This window comes from Erythrolamprus reginae, chromosome 1 (assembly GCF_031021105.1).
Source record: "Erythrolamprus reginae isolate rEryReg1 chromosome 1, rEryReg1.hap1, whole genome shotgun sequence".
Taxonomy (NCBI): Eukaryota; Metazoa; Chordata; class Lepidosauria; order Squamata; family Dipsadidae; genus Erythrolamprus; species Erythrolamprus reginae.
The window spans coordinates 286,957,559-286,979,407 of record NC_091950.1 but is presented as its reverse complement, the minus strand read 5'-3'; the positions used below and the strand labels follow the sequence as shown (position 1 = coordinate 286,979,407).

General features: G+C 41.8%; 1 protein-coding gene across 1 annotated transcript in view; it reads left to right on the top strand.

Annotated features, from left to right (window-relative positions):
• Nucleotides 1-21,849, top strand: part of MDN1 (midasin AAA ATPase 1) — a 136,653-nt gene that overhangs the window by 37,516 nt on the left and 77,288 nt on the right. Inside the window, exons 30-46 of the mRNA XM_070733209.1 lie at nucleotides 281-419; nucleotides 507-637; nucleotides 1,035-1,170; nucleotides 1,433-1,559; nucleotides 3,071-3,304; nucleotides 4,339-4,536; nucleotides 5,489-5,697; nucleotides 8,103-8,225; nucleotides 8,587-8,784; nucleotides 9,029-9,136; nucleotides 9,521-9,709; nucleotides 12,882-12,971; nucleotides 13,076-13,336; nucleotides 16,688-16,952; nucleotides 18,067-18,226; nucleotides 19,022-19,138; nucleotides 20,053-20,261. Coding sequence (XP_070589310.1) covers nucleotides 281-419; nucleotides 507-637; nucleotides 1,035-1,170; nucleotides 1,433-1,559; nucleotides 3,071-3,304; nucleotides 4,339-4,536; nucleotides 5,489-5,697; nucleotides 8,103-8,225; nucleotides 8,587-8,784; nucleotides 9,029-9,136; nucleotides 9,521-9,709; nucleotides 12,882-12,971; nucleotides 13,076-13,336; nucleotides 16,688-16,952; nucleotides 18,067-18,226; nucleotides 19,022-19,138; nucleotides 20,053-20,261 — 2,894 coding nt within the window. The remainder of the gene's footprint in view (nucleotides 1-280; nucleotides 420-506; nucleotides 638-1,034; nucleotides 1,171-1,432; nucleotides 1,560-3,070; nucleotides 3,305-4,338; nucleotides 4,537-5,488; nucleotides 5,698-8,102; nucleotides 8,226-8,586; nucleotides 8,785-9,028; nucleotides 9,137-9,520; nucleotides 9,710-12,881; nucleotides 12,972-13,075; nucleotides 13,337-16,687; nucleotides 16,953-18,066; nucleotides 18,227-19,021; nucleotides 19,139-20,052; nucleotides 20,262-21,849) is intronic.

The window sequence follows — 21,849 nt, the reverse complement described above, 5'->3', positions numbered from 1 at the left end:
CTTCAAAGGTAGCCCCATGTAGAGAGCATTACAGTAGTCAAATCTCGAGGAGATGAGGGCATGAGTGACTGTGAGCAGTGACTCCCGGTCCAAATAGGGCCGCAACTGGTGCACCAGGCGAACCTGGGCAAACGCCCCCCTTGCCACAGCTGAAAGATGTTTCTCTAATGTGAGCTGTGGATCGAGGAGGATGCCCAATAATGACCACTAGCCATCATTAGCAACTACTCAGATGACAATAAGCTTGATGCAATTGACCTTTACCAACTTTACTATGCAGGTGTGGCAAAACAACTATTTGTCAGATCTTTGCAGCTATAGCAAATCAGAAGTTGTATTCTGTGAACTGCCACTTGCACATGGAGACATCAGACTTCCTTGGGGGACTGCGGCCAGTTAGACAGCATTCAAAGGACAAGGTCAGTTGGTTATAAGATGCTGAGTACAACCAAGAGCTTAAAGAACTTCAATGTTTTTGTTAAATATCCTTTTCCCCCCCCTGATAGGATGAAGTTGACAGTTCTAGGCTCTTCGAATGGCATGATGGAGCCCTTGTTCTAGCAATGAGAGAGGACGGCTTTTTTCTCATGGATGAGATTTCATTAGCAGATGATTCTGTTCTAGAAAGACTTAATAGGTATGCACCCAAAAATGGGACATTTCAATCCTGCTTTAGTTCAGGGGTCCCAAAACTTGGCAACTTTAAGACTTATGGACTTCAACTTCTGTGGAGTTGAAGGCCGCAGGTCTTAAAGTTGCCAAGTTTGAAGACCTCTGCAGTTTATCACCAATTCAGATTAAATACTGTACTGTCACATTCCAGTTTCTTCTGATTGTTAGGATGATCAAATCTTGCTTATTTATTGTGTTTCCATTTTGTTTTGTTTCATTAGGAAGGGGATAGGATTTATAGTGACTTGGAAGAATATTGAATGTATACCATATTTACCTGGTTAATTTTAAAGTGCCACAAATTTCTCCACTGTCTAGTGCAGTACAGTAATTCAGCAATCCCTCTGGGGTTTTTCTTCTAGCGTCCTGGAAACTGAAAAAACACTGGTGATCGCAGAGAAGGCTAGCGAGGACAGCGAAATTGAACTGCTGACTGCCGGAAAGAAATTTCGCATTTTAGCTACAATGAATCCTGGGGGCGATTTTGGAAAAAAAGAGGTAATGAGGTCCCATTTAGCTGTGTGTTTTGATTACCATCATGCCAATTACACTTGTGATGTTATAGTTTGAAGAATTGCTTATGTTTTATTGCATGTGTGATACCGATATAGTTGCCAGAACCAATAACTAAGTATGTTGATCTCTTCTCTATTTTTTTTTTAAACATACATCACATCTTTAAAGAATCTTTCTGACAATAAGCTAATGAATTATAGCTGTGATATGCTGACTAACTTCAGGTATATTTTCTTGTCTACAGCTATCGCCCGCTCTGCGTAATAGGTTTACTGAAATATGGTGTCCGCAAAGTAATAGCCGTGAGGATTTAATACAGATTGTTAAACATAATCTTTATCCAGGACTCTGTCTATCCCCCAAAAATGGAGGTAAATCTCACTGAAAAAATGTTTAATCCCCAATCTGAAGCGAGCTAGCTTTCAACAAGTGACTAGTCCCATGCATTTTTGCCAAGAAATCTGTTGACTGCATTTTATAGGTGTTCAAACCTTATTTATTTGTTTGTTTGTTTGTCAAGTATGTTCAAGAGAGTAGGTATTGGTATAAACATAAAAATTAGCAAAGTAGATACAGGTAAATTAGACAATAGGGCTATTTAAGCCCAAAATTTCAAGTCTGGTGGAATAAGGTATTCTGTAGCCAGCAGAGGAATGGAGAACTTGTCTTGAGAAATATTTTTGGACTCTCTCGATATCTTGTATTGATATCTGATATGCAGTGCAGGTTCCAGACAGGTGAACTGTATTCAAGAACTTGCCTAGCAAATGTTTTTATACTCTGGTTAGTAGATTAATATTGTCAGAGAAAAAGCTACGCAGGATTAGATTAATTGGTGCCCTTTTTCAATGCTGTTACAGTGGGCTCTGGCATTTAGGTCATTACATATGAATACTGCAAGGTCCTTGACAGAGTGAGGGTCATCTACAAGGCCGTGTCCTCCAAGCTTGTATTTTGTGTTCTGATTCTTTTTGCTGATATGTAAGACAGAGCATTTATTTGGTTGAGATTTGAAGTTGCCACTTGTCTGACCATTCTGATACATGGTCAAGGTCTTTTTGAAGGGTGACAATATTGTCGGTGGTATTAAATAATTTAATACCATCAGCAAAGATAACACAGTTACTTATGATCACAGAGGTTGTTTATGTAAAGTATGAATAATGTTGATCCTAGAAGGCTGCCTTGAGGGACACCACTGTTGATAGGTGCAGGATTTGATAGGGCATTCCCTATTTTAACCACTTGTTGTCTGTTTGACAAGAATACAGTTATCCAATCATGAAGGGGACCAGAGATGCCATAGAATTTGAGTTTCAGAAGAAGTTTGTCATGTACCACTGACTCAAAAGCTTTTTAAAAATCTATGTAAATTGAGTCTATTGTTTTACACTGATCGAGATGTGTAGTCCATATGTTTTTGCAGTGTAGGAATTGCAGGTTACAAGGATATTTTTTTCTGAAACCAAATTGTTTGTTAGAGAGTAGGTTGTTGGTTTCTAGGTGGCGGATAATAGATTGGTTTATGATTGATTCCATGACTTTGCAGGTGATGCAACATAGATTGGTCTGTAATTTTCAATGTTACTTTGATCCTCGTTTTTGCAGATAGGGGTGACTGTAGCTAGTGACCATAAGTTGGATAAGAAACTGGTCCTGAAGGGTTTTTCAAAAATTATGCTTGTACGTTCAGCTATGAATGCGGAGAGCTTTTAAAAGAACTTTTCAGCCTTTTATCTTTGGACTTTCCTTATTAGCTTCCCTAGAAAAGTTTTCTGATTATTGGTTTATGTATTTTAAAAGTACAATCACAAATACCCTTTTCCCTATGTATATTTATTTCATTCTTGTATTTTCTTCTTTCCCTTCCTGCTTGCCATAGAAGTGGATATAGCGATACTCATGATGGATTTCATAGATTGGCTGAGTAATCAACAGTTTGGGCATAATTGTATTCTCAGCATCCGGAATATTTTGTCCTGGGTCAACTTCATGAATGTTATGGCACAAGCCAGAATGCTTGATGGTCCAGAGAAACGCCAGTTCTTTTGTGTTTCTCCAGTGCTAACCTTTGTCCACGCTGCATGTCTCGTATATATTGATGGCATTGGCTCAGGTAAACCTTCAGGCTTTTCCTTCATGGCAGAATGATTTAGCAGTGGAGACAGCCTGCCTTGGTTGAACACTTTCTGAACTTAAATTGGGATTACTGTACAGGTAGTCCTCGACTTACAACAGTTTAGTGGCCAAAGTTACAAAGGCACTGAAAAAAGTGGCTTATGATCGTTTTCCACATAAGTGACTGTTGTAGCAAACCCATGGTCCCGTGATTTACATTTGAATGCTTGACAACTGACTCAGATTTATGACAGTAGCAATGTCCCCGAGTCATGGAATCCCCCTTTGCAACTTTCTGACAAGCAAAGTCAGTGGGGAACAATTCACTTAACAAATGCGGCAAGAAAAGTTGTAAAATGGAACAAAACTTGACTTAATAAATTTCTCACTTAGGAACATAAATTCTGGGCTCAATTGTGATCTTAAGTCGAGGGCAACCTGTATATGTTCTAGTGGGGCTGACAAGGTTGAACAAATCATTATGCATGGGATATTTTTGTGAATGTTATGAATACTGGATAGAGCCAGAATCATTGTATAATTTTATGTGTGTGTGTTGGCTTAGGTGCAGAATACGAGGGAAGGAGTTGGGTGGATGGGTGGATCTGTATTGAGCAGTCATGAATAGATCAATGAGGCGGGTTGGAAAGTCGGATGCTTGGGGGGAGGGAAATCCTTCGGAGTAGACATCATCTGGACTATCTAAAATGAAATACCATAAGTTATTAATACAGGTGGGTATTATTAGTATTGCCTGCCCACTTTGGAGAATAAACCTCTATATTGAAATGCTTTTTCCTGACCAAAGACTTATTTGTCCACATGTTTCCTTCTTCTTATGAATGATACATAATCGCAATTTTAAATTGGCGAGTGTTTTGGTTTTTGCAAGTTTGCTAATAATCTATTTTAGTTGTAGGTATAGGATTGCTTTTAAAAAGCATTCAAATTTGTTAGTAATGGTTAATTTAAAATGTTGTATAAACTCTCACTATTTTCATTATTTTGATGATGTTTTTTTTTTTAATGTAGGCACAATGTCCTGTTCTTCTGGTTCAACCGCCCTGGCTCGTGAAAAATGTCTAGATTACTTGTATAGAAAAATTTCCCAAATTGTGCGATTCAGTGATGATCAGACGATTGAACTGAGAATGTATGATCTGGAAAGAGAAAGGGAAATGATTTGGATGGAGAATTATGTTGGGATCCATCCATTTTATATACCAAGAGGCAAGAATCTGTTATTATAAATTTACTGACTTGATAGCAGACTGTATGAAATGACTCTTCTTTAGACATAGAGAAACATATTGTGGAGAGGTCCTCTCAGTGATCTAGGTGGTTGTTGGAAAAATAAGGGGAGGAAGGAATATAAATTTATGTTCACCATCCTGAATTATCTATAAAGTAATAAAGGCAACGAATGAATGAATATTTGCACAATTCCCTATGTAAAAATGTACCGCCTCTGCAAATTAGAGGATAAAATGTGAAGAAGAATGTTTTTAGCCTTTCTCTTTGGTGTGCTGGATTTTAATATGCATGGAGTTATGAGGGAGTTAATAAGAGAATGTTCAAACTTTTGATTCTCCTATTTGTAATAAAAGGTGTTCTTTGAGTTTTCAGGCATTTCAGTGTTGCTTATGTAATTAATGACTACAAATCACATAAAGTGAGGGAGTCTTAAATAGAGGAAATAGATCTTGGAAGTCACAGGAAACTCCAAAATTGGCCCCTTGAGAACTGAACTTTCTCAATGGATGCAGCTGAAAGTTCAAATGGAATAAAAATCAGGGATAAAACAGAATATCCTAGAGAAGGGCATGATTGATTATTTGAAATATTGAACAGGAGTTTTCCATATGCTACTTTGATAGCCGGGGTAGCACAGCAGGTAGAGTGCTGTATGGCAGGCCACTGAAGCTGACTGTAGATCTTCAGGTCAGCGGTTCAGATCTCATCACCGGCTCAAGGTTGACTCAGCCTTCCATTCTTCCGAGGTGGGTAAAATGAGGACCCGGATTGTGGGGGCAATATGCTGGCTTTGTTAAGAAGTGCTATTGCTAACATGTTGTAAGAGTCTAAGGAGAAGGGCGGCATAAAAATTGAATGAATGAATGAATGAATGAATGAATGAATGAATGAATAAATAAATAAATAAATAAATCTTTGTTTTCCACAGGCCCACATTACCAGAAAAACAATCTGTTGGACTATGCTCTGAATGCAGGAACCACTTCAATGAATGCACAGCGGTTGTTGCGAGCCTTGCAGCTAAACAAACCTATTCTCTTGGAAGGCTCTCCAGGCGTTGGGAAGACGAGCTTAGTGGCTGCCCTGGCCAAGGCTTCAGGAAATTACCTCAGTAGAATCAATCTCTCTGAACAAACGGTAGGCAGATGGCTGTTGTGCAGCTTGGCATTTATGACCATGCAAAAAAAAAAAACCTTTTACAAATGTCAAGAGTTCAGTACTCCTCTTAACTCTTAAAATACTACTCACTGAAGAAGGAAGCTTAGAAACATGATAAGTAAATGAATGATATTCCTGCTTTAGAGACAGATTTCACGTAGCATTTTTTATCTTTTGACTCCTGGGGAAAATATCTAATCTTCACAATTTCCCCAGAGTTTATTGTTTCCTTTTCACATGTACAATAGACTCTGTGCTCTGCTCAGCTTTTCAGAAGTAATTATTGGAAATATTCTATATTATAAAGCCCTTCATGGCATTGGACCAGAATATCTCCGAGATCGCCTTCTGCTGCACGAATCCCAGCGACCGATTAGGTCCCACAAAGTGGGCCTTCTCCGGGTCCCGTCAACTAAACAATGTCAGTTGGCGGGCCCCAGGGGAAGAGCCTTCTCTGTGGCAGCCCCGACTCGATGGAACCAGCTCCCCCCAGAGATTAGAACTGTCCCTACCCTCCTTGCCTTTCGCAGACTCCTCAAAACCCACCTTTGTCGTCAGGCATGGGGGAACTGAGATATCTCCCCCGGGCCTATACAATTTATGTATGGTATGTTTGCTTAATAATGGTTTTTTAAAAAATATTTTAAATTGTAAATTATTAGATTTGTCATGAACTATTTTATTGTGTTGTGAGCCGCCCCGAGTCTATGGAGAGGGGCGGCATACAAATCTAAAAAATAAATAAATAAATAAACAAACAAACACACACACATACATACATACATACATACATACATACATACATACATACATAAATTATCATAATGATACAATTATTAATCTCACTGAGGCCAGGGGTGCTTTATTTTGTTTTTTTTCATATCTTAACTTAAATATCCTTCCCTGTCACAACAACAACAAAATTATATTTACTGTAAAGAATGAGGCAGGAGCTTTAAATGGGAAACCAAATGCCTCAAATATTGTATGCTGCAGATAACCTTACTTACTCTTACGGGTATATAACAGTGCTTCTTATATTCTTTGCCAGAAGGTTGTACGCACTGCAGATGTTCAGCAAAGTTGTCCAACTCTTTTTTTTTTATCTCAAAAATTGTCCCTAGCATTTGAGTGGCATGCTAAGGATCACATTCCCAAAGTAGAGAATTAAATAAGGACATAACTTAACATTTTCATTTGATCTAGTGGCTAAGGTGCTGGCCTGGAAACCAGAAGACTGGATTTGTAATCGTGCTTTAGAATAGAATAGAATAGAATAGGATTTTATTGGCCAAGTGTGATTGGACACACAAGGAATTTGTCTTGGTGCATATGCTCTCAGCGTACATAAAATAAAAAGATACATTTGTCAAGAATCATGTGGTACAACACTTAATGATTGTCATAGGGGTCAAATAAGCAATGAAGAAACAATCAATATTAATAAAAATCTTAGGATATGAACAACAAGTTACAGTCATATAGTCCTAAGTGGGAGGAAAAGGATGATAGAAATGATGACAAAAACTAGTAGAATAGAAGTGCAGATTTAGTAAAAAGTCTGACAGTGTTGAGGGAATTATTTGTTTAGTAGAGTGATGGCGTTTGGTTTTTGTGTCTAGTTGTCTTGATATGCAGTGCTCTGTAGCGACGTTTTGAGCATAGGAGTTGAAACAGTTTGTGTCCAGGATGCGAGGGGTCAGTAAATATTTTCCCTGCCCTCTTTAGGCAGGAAAGCCAGCTTAGGGTCAATCACTTTCTCTCTTAGCCCAACCTACCTCATAATATTGTGAAGAAAATAAGAGGAAGGATTATTAAATATGTTCTCCAAGTAGAGTTATTGAAAAAGTAATAAAGGCGGGATAAAAATTAAACATTCAGTTTTTAAAAAATTAATTGGAATTGGCACAATTACTCTCTTAATAGAATTCTTTATTTATTGGCCAAGTGTGATTGGACACACAAGGAATTTGTCTTGGTGCATATGCTCTCGGTGTACATAAAAGAAAAAGATACATTTGTCAAGAATCATAACTATCACAGTCTTAAAAATTATAAATTGCTAACAATGTTTTGAAGTTTCTGGACATAGCAGCCAAGGTCCATGGAGTCTCCCAAAGTGTTGGCTGCAATATTCAGAAACTTCAAAATGCTGTGACAACCCATTCAAAGTCAGCTAAACTGGAATACTGGTGCATTTGTGTGTGTATGGTATTCACTGATTGCAAAAAACAAAACCTAGATTCTTATTTATTTTTTGCTCCAATAGAGTATTACTGATTATTTTTTGTTTGTCTCAAAATGTTGTATGCCTGGATGGATTTTTTTTAAATTGCCACTATTTCATATTTTTAAAGCTTGTCATCTCTCTTTTTGCTTATCAGGATATAACAGATTTGTTTGGCACAGATCTACCTGTTGAAGGAGGCAAAGTTGGGGAATTTGCCTGGCGTGATGGACCATTGCTTGCAGCACTGAAAGCAGGACACTGGATTGTATTAGATGAAGTGAGTACAGGTTACATCTATCTTATCTATCCATCCATCCATCCATCTATCTATCTATCTATCTGTCTTACACACCACACCATTGTCACTGAATGCAAAAGGTTTGGATGAAGTCAAAATGTGGGAAGATTTTATTTCATTTTATTGTAATCCCACTTTTATTATTTTATAAGTAACTCAAGGTGGCAAACCTATGTAATACTCCTTCCTCTTCTTGTTTTTCCCACAACAACAACCCTGTGAGGTGGTTGCACTGAGAGAGAGTAACTGGCCCAAAATAAATCCATATTGTATACTTTTTATTTTTATTTTTCAAAAAGAAGGGGAATGTAACCTTTTTATGTTGATATGTCTTAAATAGCTGAACTTGGCTTCTCAGTCAGTATTAGAAGGCCTGAATGCCTGTTTTGACCACCGGGCAGAGATTTATGTACCTGAATTGGGGATGAGTTTTGATGTTCAACACAAGATGACAAAGATCTTTGGATGCCAGAATCCCTACATGCAAGGAGGTGGCAGAAAAGGATTACCTAAGTCATTTCTGAATAGATTCACACAGGCAAGTTCATAATTTCTTCCATTGTCCCTTTTATTTTAACATTTCTTTTAAAATGAATTTTAATTACACCATCTACATAAACCTGAGTACTACATTTTTGCTGATTCTGTAGTAAGGTATTTTTATTTCAATATATTGATGGGAGTCTTTGTCAAATTCAGCATTGCCAAAGCAATTATATCTCTAGAATACACATGTCTTCTGTCTATAATAATACTTCTCCCCCCCTTTAAAAATGGCACAGGTTTATATAGACCCACTTTCTGCATCAGATATGGAATATATCGGGAATACACTTTTTCCAGCCATTGACAAAGAAATAATTGAGAAGATGGTTGAATTCAATAACAAGGTAAATATAATGCCTCAAACTGTGATAGGATAAATAGCAATATCACTTAGACTTGTATACTGCATGATAGTGCTTTACAGCCCTCTAAGAAGTAGTTTACAGAGTCAGCATGTGGCCCCCAACAATCTGGATCCTCATTTTTCTGATCTCAGAGGGATGGAAATTTGAGTCAATCTGGACAGGATTGAACTGGCTGTGGGCAGAGTTAGCCTGCAATACTGCATTTTAACCACTGATGGCTCAATGTGAAAGGATGAATAATGAGATTATAAATTGAGATTGTATATGTGTTAAATGTAATGCAGAGGTATGGCCTTCTGATATAGTTTTAAGTTCTGAGTCATATTGGTATTTGTAATCCTTTGTACTGGTGCTTTTATTTAGATTGATCAAGAAATTACAATTGAGAAGAAGTGGGGACATAAAGGTTCACCTTGGGAATTTAACTTGCGTGACCTTTTCCGATGGTGTCAGCTAATGCTTATAGACCAGTCACCTGAGACTTATGACCCTGGCAAACACATGTTTTTGATATACGGAGAAAGAATGAGAACAAAAAGAGACAGAGAAATGGTAAAGAGCACAGAGAATTTATTTTCTTATTTTAGGATTTTGCTTTGTCTTGTATATGATGATTTGTCATATTGTGTTCAATTGTATAATTTAAAATGATTTCTGTTAAGACATCCTTTCCCCCAAAAAGCTTGAGTTTAGCTATATATATTTTGGTGCATTGGGTATAATAGAAAGAATCCCATACACTTACAGCATCTATTTCTCAAGTTGGTGCTCAGTAGCTGGGATTCCTAGGTAGAATGGCTAATATTGACTTGAAACTGAGATCAGAATCTCACTAAGAAAACTTGCTATTTGGTGTTGTGTATGGTTCTGTTTTATGAGAGATGCTGTTCAATACCTATATGAAATCTGTTAGAGAAAGTCATCCAGAGTTTTAGAACTAGATGCCATCAATACATTACTGATAATTAATTTTAGAGCCCTTTGCCATTGAAGTTCACAGAAATGGATAATTGTCAGCCTTCCTTCATTATTGACTAAATGTACTCCAGGGAGAATCAGTTGAAATTAAATCTAGATTACGTAGATGGAAGTAGTATTGGTAAAAAGGAAACTTGACTTTGAGACTGAGGCTCAGCCTCTTGTAATAAGTATAGAATATGGCCTGGAATCTTTATATTCCAGCTTTGGGTTTTTTTTAAAAAAAAAATACTTTAGTAGGTTGGTGGTATATAACATGAATAAAGAAGTGAAATTTTGGAGGTTTCCAAGCTGCCTACTCCTAGCAAAAGGAAAAATTGCATACATACGTAGATATGTTTCTTTGTATATATGCAAGCATATGTTCACTTGGATCACGGAGTTTCCAAAATTTAATCTGATGATTGATTGATTGATTGATTGAGGTCTTATCGATCTTCTTCCCAAGCTTTGGCAATTTATCTGAGTTACGACTTGAGTGAATAATTTAACAGATTATGCAACTCCTTAGATCCTTAAAAAAACAGCCTTTAAAATTATTCACAATTCTCGGTCAGTTACACTTCATACACTAGTCTCAGATGGGCATAATCAAATTTTATTGTCATGAGTAAAATCAAATTTTACTCTCTTGAATTATGGAATGTCTGGCAGTAAACAACCTCAAGTGTTAAAAATGAGACAGATTACCTTGAATCAGGTGATTTTAAATGTCTGCACCAGGATTACATATGGTCCTTTTGGGAAAGAAAAGTTTTGGATAAAGATATTCTGTAATACAGTAATACCTCATGATACGAACTTAATTGGTGCAAGGAGGAGGTTCGTAAGGTGAAAAGTTCGTAAGACGAAACAAAGTTTTCCATAGGAATCAATGGAAAAGCGATTAATGCATGCAAGCCCAAAATTCACCCCTTTTGCCTCATTTCCGCCGGCATTCAGATTTTGTTCGGGTGTGGGTGGAGGGGGGGAGACGGGGGAGACAGCGCAGGCTGCCCGGAGGGAGCCTCGTGGGTGGATTAAGGGAAAAGTCAACAGTTACTGTCCGGCTTGCAATGACTGGAAGGGAAGGGAAGGGAGGGAAACGCAAGGGCTGTTTGTACGTGCGTCTTCTCTGATTTCTTCCCTCCCTCCTGGCCTCCCTCCTCCTCCTCCTCCTCCGTGGGAGAACTGGGGGGACCCCAGCCCTGTATTCCGCCTCCCTCCCAGCCTCCGGACCACATTCTCTGCGCCGCCGGCCGGCTGTCATCTTCTAAAGAAGCAAGAAGAGGAGGAGGAGCTGGGCGCCTTCCTCCACCACCACCGGCGCCCAGCTCCTCCTCCTCTTCTTGCTTCTTTAGAAGATGACAGCCAACCGGCGGCGCGGAGGCTGGGGATGGTGTGTGTGTGTGGAAAGGGTCAGCGGGAGAACTGGGGGGAGCCGTGGCCACTGCCTGCGGCGGCGAGGGAAGCCAAGCCAGGAGCAGCATCACCGCGGCTCCTGGCTCGGTTTCCCTCGCCGCCGCAGGCAACACGGGCTGTGATCTTCCAGGCCGAACAGGCTCAGTGACGGAAGCAGCTGCCTGGCCCAGGAGGCGCGGCTTGATCCGCTGAGCCTGGCCGGCCCGAAAGATCGCAGCGAGCGTTGCCTGCAGCGGCGAGGGAAGCCAAGCCAGGAGCAGCATCACCGCGGCTCCTGGCTCGGTTTCCCTCGCCGCCGCAGGCAACACGGGCTGCGATCTTCCGGGCCGGACAGGCTCAGTGACGGAAGCAGCTGCCTGGCCCAGGAGGCGCGGCTTGATCCGCTGAGCCTGGCCGGCCCAGAAGATCGCAACGCACGTTGCCTGCGGCGGCGAGGGAAGCCAAGCCGGGAGTAGCGGCGACGCTGCTCCGGTTGCCTGGTCCTCTCCTGCCTCCCACGCTGATGTTCCCTGCTGCGTCGGGCGCCGCCAGCCCCAAGTCGGACGCACCCTCGCCGCCGCGCCCAGCCGCTGCCCGTCCTAGCTGGAGCCTGAGCCGGGCCCGCTCGGTCACGCCTCGCCCGCCGCCCGCCCGATCCTGCACCTCCTGCTTCCTCCCCCCCAGCCAAAAATACAAAGGTGGTCTGCTGCCGCCCGTGGAGCAATGGGAAGCTGAAGCCCCTGGCGGTTTCAGACTCTGTTTGCTCCATGCTGCTCCGCCCTGCCTGTCAGGCGACGGCAGACCGTCTTTGTGTTTTTCGCAGAGGGGGGAGCAGGAGGACCTTCCTGACTCCCTTCCTCAGCGCTGGACCTCCTGCCCTCCCTCCCAGCCAAAAACCCAAAGCGGCCTCCCGAACGTTTTCCGTCTTACCAACCTGCCGCCGCCGCCGCCGCGAAGCCCCGCAGCCCGGCTGTCACCTTTTAAAACAGCCGGGTGGCTTCCCAGCAGCCTCCCGAAGCCGAACGCCAAACCCGAACTTCCGGGTTCAGCTTCGGGAGGCTGCTGGGAAGCCCCCCGGCTGTTTTAAAAGGTGACAGCCGGGCTGCGGGGCTTCCCAGCAGCCTCCGGAATGCCGAACCCGGAAGTTCGGGTTTGGCGTTCGTAAGACGAAAAACGTTCGTAAGAAGAGGCAAAAATTTTCTGAACCCCGGGTTCGTATCACGGGTTGTTCGTAAGACGAGGGGTTCGTATCTTGAGGTACCACTGTAGTTCATAGGATGATTTCAAAGGGAGGATGAACATTATTCATTGTTAATGCATTGTTCAATATGAAAGTGATTTGGTTTCTTCTTTTTTATCTATTTAGATAGTGTCTCTGTTCAAGGACATTTTTGGGCAGAATTGTAACCCCTGTACAGGAAGTAGGCAATTCTACATCACACCTTATGACATTCAGGTAAAAGGAAACAAAAACTGTTACTATTGTAGTATTATTTTGTTTTCCCTTCTATTTCTCCCTGTTTACACATGAAAGTAATGCTGTTTTTGTTTTTCCTGAAGGTTGGCTACTCAGTCCTTTCCCGCGCCAATTATGTCCCACCTCCAGGCAGAAATCTGTCACTTCTCCACCATTCACTACAGCCCCTGGAAGCCATCATGAAATGTGTACAGATGAGCTGGATGGTAATCTTGGTAGGCCCAGCTGCTGCTGGCAAGACCAGCCTGCTTCAGTTACTGGCATATCTAACAGGACATGAGTTAAAAATTTTGCCGATGAACAGTTCTATGGATACTACAGAGCTGTTGGGTGGATTTGAGCAAGTAAGTGTTTACTCTCTATTTTTTGTAGTTCTCATTCATTTTTAAAAAGCATAGGATTAATACAAATAGAGGTTCCATAGTACAGTGGTACCTCTACCTAAGAACGCCTCTACTTATGAAGTTTTCTAGATAAAAACCAGGTGTTCAAGATTTTTTTAACCTCTTTTCAAGAACTGTTTTTCACTTACAAATCCGAGCCTCCGAACCTGTAACCGGAAAAGGCAGGGAGAAGCCTCCATGGGGCCTCTCTAGGAATCTCCTGGGAGGAAACAGAGTCAGAAAAGGCAGGGAGAAGCTTTTGTGGGTCCTCTCTAGGAATTCCTGGGAGGAAACAGGGTCAGAAAAGGCGGGGAGAAGCCTCCATGGGGCCTCTAGGAATCACCTGGGAGGAAACAGGGCCTCCATCCTCCCTGTAGTTTCCCCAATCGCATGCATTCTTTGCTTTTACATTGATTCCTATGGAGAAAATTGCTTCGTCTTACAAACTTTTCTACCTAAGAATTTGGTCACGGAACAAATTAAGTTCGTAAGTAGAGGTACCACTGTATGTGTGAATAGAAATGGAGCAGGTAATTTTTTTAAAAAATTATGGGGGTAGACAGCCTGCTAGATGATGCAGGGGCATGGCTAATATATGGTGTGTCAAAATTTGGGGGAGGGAGCTGAGAATAGCAATAGCACTTATACAGTGATCCCTCGATTTTCGCGATCTCGATCTTCGCGAAACGCTATATCGCGATTTTTCAAAAAATATTAATTAAAAAATACTCCACGTTTTTTTTGCTATACCGCGGTTTTTCCCACCCGATGACGTCACTCTCTTCCTTTCTCATCTTTCTTTCTCTCTCTCTTTCTCTATCTTGCTTCTTCCTCTCTCACACTCTCTTCTTCCCTCTCTCATCTCTTTCTTTCCTTCTCTCTCTTTCTCTATCTCTCCCCCTCTTGCTCTCGAGCGGCGGGCGAGCGGCAGGCGGGCAGCAGCGAGGAGCCGAAGATCGGGGTTTCCCCTTTGCGTGGGCGGTGGGGAAGACCCAGGGAAGGTTTCTTCGGCCGCCCAGCAGCTGATCTGCTCGGCAGCGGGGCAGCAGCGAGGAGCCAAAAATCGGGGTTTCCCCTTTGCGTGGGCGGCGGGGAACCCCGATCTTCGGCTCCTCGCTGCTGCCACGCAGCCGCGCAGATCAGCTGCTGGGCGGCCGAAGAAACCTTCCCTGGGTCTTCCCCGCCGCCCACGCAAACTCCACCATCTGCGCATGCGCGGCCATGGAAAAAGGGCACGCATGCGCAGATGGTGTTTTTACTTCCGCACCACTATATCACGAAAAATCGAGTATCGCGAGGGGTCTTGGAACGTAACCCTCGCGATACTCGAGGGATCACTGTATACCACTTCACAGTGCTTTATAGCCTCTCTAAGCAGTTTACAGAGTCAGCATATTGCCCCCAACAATCTGGATCCCCATTTACCCACCTCAAAAGGATGGAAGGCTGAGTCAACCTTGAGCTGGTGGTGAGATTTGATCTGCTGAACTACAGCTAGCAGTTAGCTGAAGTAGCCTGCAGTGCTGCACTCTAACCACTGTGTCACTGTGGTTCAATGGCCTGCAAGTTTTAAAAGCCCCCATGGTCTCAAAAACTAGATAATATTTTGCTTAGGAGGAATAGGAGGCTGGAACTGTCTTCTTTATTGCTGAGGAATAGGTGGCTTAAATCAAGTTTCCTTCTTTATTGGTGGGGTAGTGATGGAGAGCAATTCTTGAAACTATTTTACTCAATCAATAGCAGTTTCCTGATGGCAAAAAATATTTGTTGAAGTTTCCTGTTACCCGCTCAAGGGAATCTTACATTCATTTCCTAAGTGTCTTTTTTTACCACAGAGAAATCTGGAGTCATGTCTAGTAACTTGGGTGGTTGTGTAGTTTCCAGGAAAACAAACCAAATTCCCTGAATTTGCTTGGTTTTTTTGCAAAGTTTCATAATCTAACTAGGTAACATTCATTATCAGTGCTACACATCAGCGCACTGCTGATATTACCTAGTTGAGGAAGGGAACATCTGCAAGAAAAGAACCAAGCATAAAGAGCTGCAAAGACCCCACAATCATCTTAATATTAATCTGTAAGGAAGATGGTAAAGTTGGCTACCAAAGAAACCCTGAACAAAAGCTGTCGCACCTTAGGTTTTTCTTTAACTTAAGGCCAGCTACTTCCTTAACTGCATACAGTGATCCCTCGATTAGCACGGTCTCGATTAGTGCGAAACGCTGCAACGCGGTTTTTCAAAAAATATTAATTAAAAAATACTCCACGGTTTTTTTGCTATACCACGGTTTTTCCCACCCGATGACGTCATACGTCATCACCAAGAGTCACTTCTCTGTCTCTTTCTCTTTCTTTCCTGTCACTATGCTTCAATCATTTTCTCATTTCTCTTTTTTCTCCCCTTTTTTCTATCATTTCTCTCTCTCTTTCTTCCTCTCTCACACTCTCTTCCTCCCTTCTCTCTCCCCCCCTCCACTTGCCCACAAGAAGAAAAAAAGCAACCTCTGCCGGGCAGCTCCCCTTGTGCCCCCGCTTTGTGCCTGCCTCTTTTGGGGATTTCTTTTTCTTTTCTTTTTTGCGCTGGCAGTGGGAGCTGTTGGGGAGGGCTCTGCCGGGAAGGCCTCTCAGCTGCAGAGCCGAATGGGGGCGGAGGCAACAGCGGAGCCCGGCGCTGGGGCCATGCAAGGCTGTTCATCCAGGGGGGCGTGGACTGGCAAGTCGCCCTCCTTTCTCTCTCTTTCTCAAGATCGCTTGCCGCTTGCCTATTGCAGCGAAGGAGGCGAAACAAGGCTCCAAGCTGCAAAGCGGCAAGCGGCAAGCGATCTTGGAGTTTCCCCTTTGCCTGGGCGGCAGGAAGACCAAGGGAAGGTTCCTTCAGCCGCCCAACACCTGATCCGCTCCGCAGCGCGGCAGCAGCGAGGAGCCGAAGATGGGGTTTCCCCTTTGCCTTTACCCCATCTTCGGCTCCTCGCTGCTTCCGCGCTGCGGAGCAGATCAGCTGTTGGGCGGCTGAAGGAACCTTCCCTTGGTCTTCCCCGCCGCCCACACGCAAACTCCACCATCTGCGCATGTGCGGCCATGGAAAAAATGGCGCACATGCGCAGATGGTGGTTTTTACTTCCGCATCCAGTATAACGCGGAAATCGGTTAGCGCGGGAGGTCTTGGAACGTAACCCCCGCGCTAACCGAGAGATCACTGTATTGTTATGTTAGTTCTGTTTGAAGACAAGCATTCATTCATAATAAGTAGTTAAACTCCAGTTGTAATGGCAATGAAATGTAACTGTGACTGATGTATTAATATCTTCTGTAGGCTGACATCATTCGCCCATGGAAATTCTTACTGGAAAAGGTAGAGAATGTGGTCAGCACTCTTCTAAGAGACAGTCTCGTGCTCATGTGCCCAGAGGAAGCTGAAGTTGTCTTGCGTACCTGGAGCAATTTCATTCTTAATTTCAAACCCAAATCTCTTGGGGAAGGGAATCATAATATAACCATTGAATTGGTGAATAAATTGGAAGCAGTGCTTGCGCAAGTCCAGAGACTCAATACCAAGATCAGCTCATTTTCAAAGTCAGGTATGCAAGAAAATCAAAGCCTTTTTTAATATATATGTATATGTAATTTATAATTGTGTGGGTGCGCACACACACACGGACATGCATTTGGTTTACTTGTTTTGAGCGTTTGTTTGTTTGTTTATTTATTTATTTGAGGAGCCAAATTTGCTGCTTTACTGCAACTATTGCTGTTTTGTAGGACAATATACTTTCCAAAAGTCATTACTCAATTCAACTTCCTAGCAAGTACAAATTCAAATGAAAATAAGAATGATTGGTGAATAAAATGTGTGTACAGTGATCCCTCGATTATCGCGAGGGTTCCGTTCCAAGACCCCTCGTGATAATCGATTTTTCGCAATGTAGGGTTGCGGAAGTAAAAACACCATCTGCGCATGTGCGCCCTTTTTCCATGGCCGCGCATGCGCAGATGGTGGAGTTTGCGTGGGCGGCGGGGAAACCCGGATCTTGTCTGCTCGCTGCTGCCGCGGCCGCCCAGCAGCTGATCTGCTCGGCGGCAGCAGCGAGGAGCCGAATCGGGCTTTCCCCTTTGCGTGGGCGGCGGGGAAACCCCGATTCGGCTCCTCGCTGCTGCCGCCGAGCAGATCAGCTGCTGGGCGGCCGCGGCAGCAGCGAGGAGCCGAATCGGGCTTTCCCCTTTGCGTGGGTGGCGGGGAAACCCCGATCTTCGTCTGCTCGCTGCTGCTGCAGCAGCAGCAAGCAGACGAAGATCGGGGTTTCCCCGCCGCCCACGCAAAGGGGAAACCCCGGCTCCTCGCTGATGCCCCCGCTCGCCCGCCCGCCGCCCGCCAGCAAGAGTGGGAGAGATAGAGAAAGAGAGAGAAGGAAAGAAAGAGATGAGAGAGGGAGGAAGAGAGTGTGAGAGAGGAAGAAGCAAGATAGAGAAAGCGAGAGAGAAAGAAAGATGAGAAAGGAAGGAAGAGAGTGACATCATCGGGTGGGAAAAATCGCGATATAGCGTTTCGCGAAGAACGAGATCGCGAAAATCGAGGGATCACTATTGTTTTTTCTGGCGATCAACAGTTTTTAGGGCTAATGTTTGAAAAAGTTGAAGGTCAGCTTCTTGATGCACAGAAATATTGAAACCTTTTTTTGGCCACTTTCATTCTAGGATTTTCAACACTTATAGAAGAGTTTCGGCACTTCAAGTTGCAAGTAATTCAATTTATGAATATCCAACGCCATGGTACTTTCGAATGGGTTGATGGGATGTTAGTTCAGGCTCTAGAGGCTGGAGATTGGCTTCTAATGGACAATGTAAACTTCTGCAGGTAAAATTACTATAGGAATTACAGTTTTGTTTTTACCTACTACTGTAAAAAGAAGCAGAGAATGTCAACTACACATCTGATGCATCATAAAGACTTTCTTAATATTGTTGTATAACATCAATCCAGTTCTTAACAAGATTTTTTTATTTGAGGGGGGAAATCCATAATAAAATGATGCTTTGTCTTTTTTGTCACAATGCTGAACTGTGAATTAATTAATTGTCTCTGGTACAGGCTAATTAAATTAAAGACCTAGAATAATTTGAACTGAGTCCCTATGTAGATAAAGAGAATAATAATAAGTTTACTGCTGTTTTCTTGATCTCAACCTCTCTATTTCTAATGCAATTTATATAATGATTCATATGGGGTTTAATCTATTTTTCCTCAAAGGATCCTTGGTACCAGATTATTCAGCATATTAAATCTCACATCTGTCTTGCATTTTATGGAAAAAAACCTGAAACTATTTTTTTAATTTGCTCACACCCGTTATTCCTGTATAATGCAAACTGGTCCATATGTACAAATTATTGAAGTAATATGCTCATTCCCAACATCAGAAATGTCTTGCTAGATAGATGGTATCTTATTCCTCCAAGGCACATGTGATTATTTTATATATGCATATAGAGTAATAAAATTCACCAGTGAGTAAGCTGATAAATGATTAAAAATGGTAAGTGATTTCTGTTTCTTAAAAATAAAAGATCTGTATTGTTTCCTCATGAATTTGTTTTGAACTCATTTCATAACTTAACAGAAGTTGCTGTGGTTTACCTTTTTAACTTTCAGCCCTTCTGTGTTGGACCGCTTGAATGCTTTGCTTGAACCAGGAGGAGTCCTGACCTTGAGTGAAAGAGGAGTGATAGATGGAGTAACTCCCAATGTTGTTCCTCACCCGAATTTCAGGTACGGTACCTAGTCTCTGAGCATTTGTAGAAATGTCTTTTGAATTAATAATTCCTATATGTTATAAATTTTATTTATTGATTGATTGATTTGATTTATATGATGCCCAACTCCCAAAGGACTCTGGTCAGCTTTACAAACAAATACAAAGATATAAATACCCCTTAAATAAAAAATATAAGATCCCCTAAAAATAGTACAATATAAAACCCCTTAAACTCAGCGCAGAACAATTAAAAACCCACAATAAACACTCACAACAGCTAAAAACCAAACATATATTTCCTGGTTGATCCTGATGGAATACCATCTGATCAACAACTCCAAGCCTGCCAGAAAACTCAGGTCTTTACAGCTTTGCGGAAGGCTAGTAGGGTGGTGGCAATCCAGATCTCGAGGGATAGCTGGTTCCAAAGAGATGGAACTACCACAGAGAAGGCCCTCTCCCGCAGGTCTGACACTGTCCCTTTGAAATTAGATACAGAGTTGAGTTTCATTCATCTTGGAAGTGCACAGACATTCATTTTCATCATTCACAAGCACAGAAACAGAACAGAAAAGTCAATTTGGTTTAGTAGTAGTTAAGGCGCCAGGCTAGGAAAAGGAGACTATAGGTTCTGTTATTAAAATTGGCACAGAAAACCGCTGTCAGATCATAAAATCTAATGACCCAAATGTAAAAAAAAATAATTCCCTTAAGCAACAAAGGGAGTATAGCATAACCTGTAGTATCAAACTTATCATGTACAGTATACAAGCATTTTGGATTAGTGGGAGGAGCAATTTAGCAAGCTGCTGCAGAGGCTTCCCACCATGGTATGTGTCTTGCAAAGTTCTTGAGTTGTCTCTTTTCCTACTGCGTCTCCCACTTTAGCAGCAAAATAAGATGCTGGATGTTCTGCTTTTGTTAATAGACTTTTTCTTTCAATGGATCCTTCACATGGGGAAATATCCCGAGCCATGCGGAATCGTGGCGTTGAAATCTATATTCCAGGAGACACTCATGAAAATCCATTGGATCCTCATGATGTGAAGCTGCTGTTGCATGGCCTGGGGCTGTTGGGAAATGGCATATGTGATACGCTCATAGCTGTGCACACAGAAGCCAAGGAAATTTTAACAGGTGAGATGTAGATATCATAACTTGACAGAGGATAGATAATTTCTTTTCTTTAGAGATGTTTGAGCACGGGTATCAAACTTGTGGCGTCACGTTGTCGTCCTCTGACGTTTCACGACATTTTTCCTATTTGCGAAGCTGAGTAGGCGTGGCCTGCGCATGATGCATCCGGGCCGCCAGTTTGACACACCTATCTTTGTGGGTTCTTTAAAAAGGCCAGTATGTGAAGCCTATTGTACAAGGGTTGCCCAGAAAGTAATGCACCACATTTTTTTCCTTCAACAATTATTTATTGAACACAATGAAACCTACACACAAGAAAGAATGATGTTTCTTCTACACTCCCTATTTTTTCCACGTAATCTCCGTCCCGTTCTATGGCCTTCCTCCAGCGAGACACAAGGGCATGTATGCCCTGTCGGTACCCCTCCTTGTTCTGGTCACAAAGCCATTTCTGCCCTGTGTGAATCATCCTCAAAATGTCTTCCACGACTAACCATACTTCTGTCGACTGCAGATTCTCCATAAACTGTACACAAACATTTGCGAATGTTCCCAACAGTCTCCTTCTCCGCCGTGAGAAATTCAATGACATCACGCTACTTGTATCGTACATCACTTACAGACGCCATTTTGAAACACTGCTGCAGCTACTCTATCTGTCTGAAGAAATGCAAAATTTACACACGCACTCCTGACAATTCAAATAATGTATATTTAAAGTTTCGCATTTGTACCATTACTGTAGGCTGAGGGGGGGAAATGTGGCACATTACTTTCTGGGCAACCCTCTATAAGTTTTTAATCAATGCACAGTTCTCACTTTAGTGTAAAGAACTAGGCTTAAAGTTTTGTTTATAATGCTGGAAAAGATGGAAGGAAAGAGAAGAAAAGGACAACCAGAAGCAGCAATGGGGCACAACATTGGAAGAATTAACCAGTTTGGGGAACAGATCCTCCTGGAGAAAATCTAGCTATGTGGCAGTCGTTAAAAGAATCAAAACCAACTTAATAGCACATAATCAAGTTGCTTATTTTGCTGTTCAGAAATGAAACACGCATTTGTTTATATTGCTTTTAAAACAGTAACCAAAAAAAAGAAGATGAACAAAACATGAAGATAATGATGATATAAATACATTTGCAAAGAAAAGGGGAAAGAAACCCTATGAAAGTGCTTTAAAAGAAAAAAAGTTTTAAAAATATAATTTTTTTAAAAAGGAAAAACCATGTCATTTACGAGTTCGATAATACAGTGTTCCCTCGATTTTCGTGGGTTCGAACTTTGCGGATAGCCTATACCACGGTTTTTCAAAAAATATTAATTAAAAAATACTTCGCGGGGTTTTTTCTATACCACGGTTTTTCCCGCCCGATGACGTCATCCGTCATCGCCAAACTAATATTTTTTGCAAATAAATAACAAAAAAAATTAATTATTGTTAATAAATAATTATGTTTATAAATATCAGGATCACTAAGTGTCTTATTCAATGGTGAGTACCAGTAATAATGGTGAGTAAATGGTTGTTAAGGGAATGGGAAATGGTAATTTAGGGGTTTAAAGTGTTAAGGGAAGGCTTGTGATATT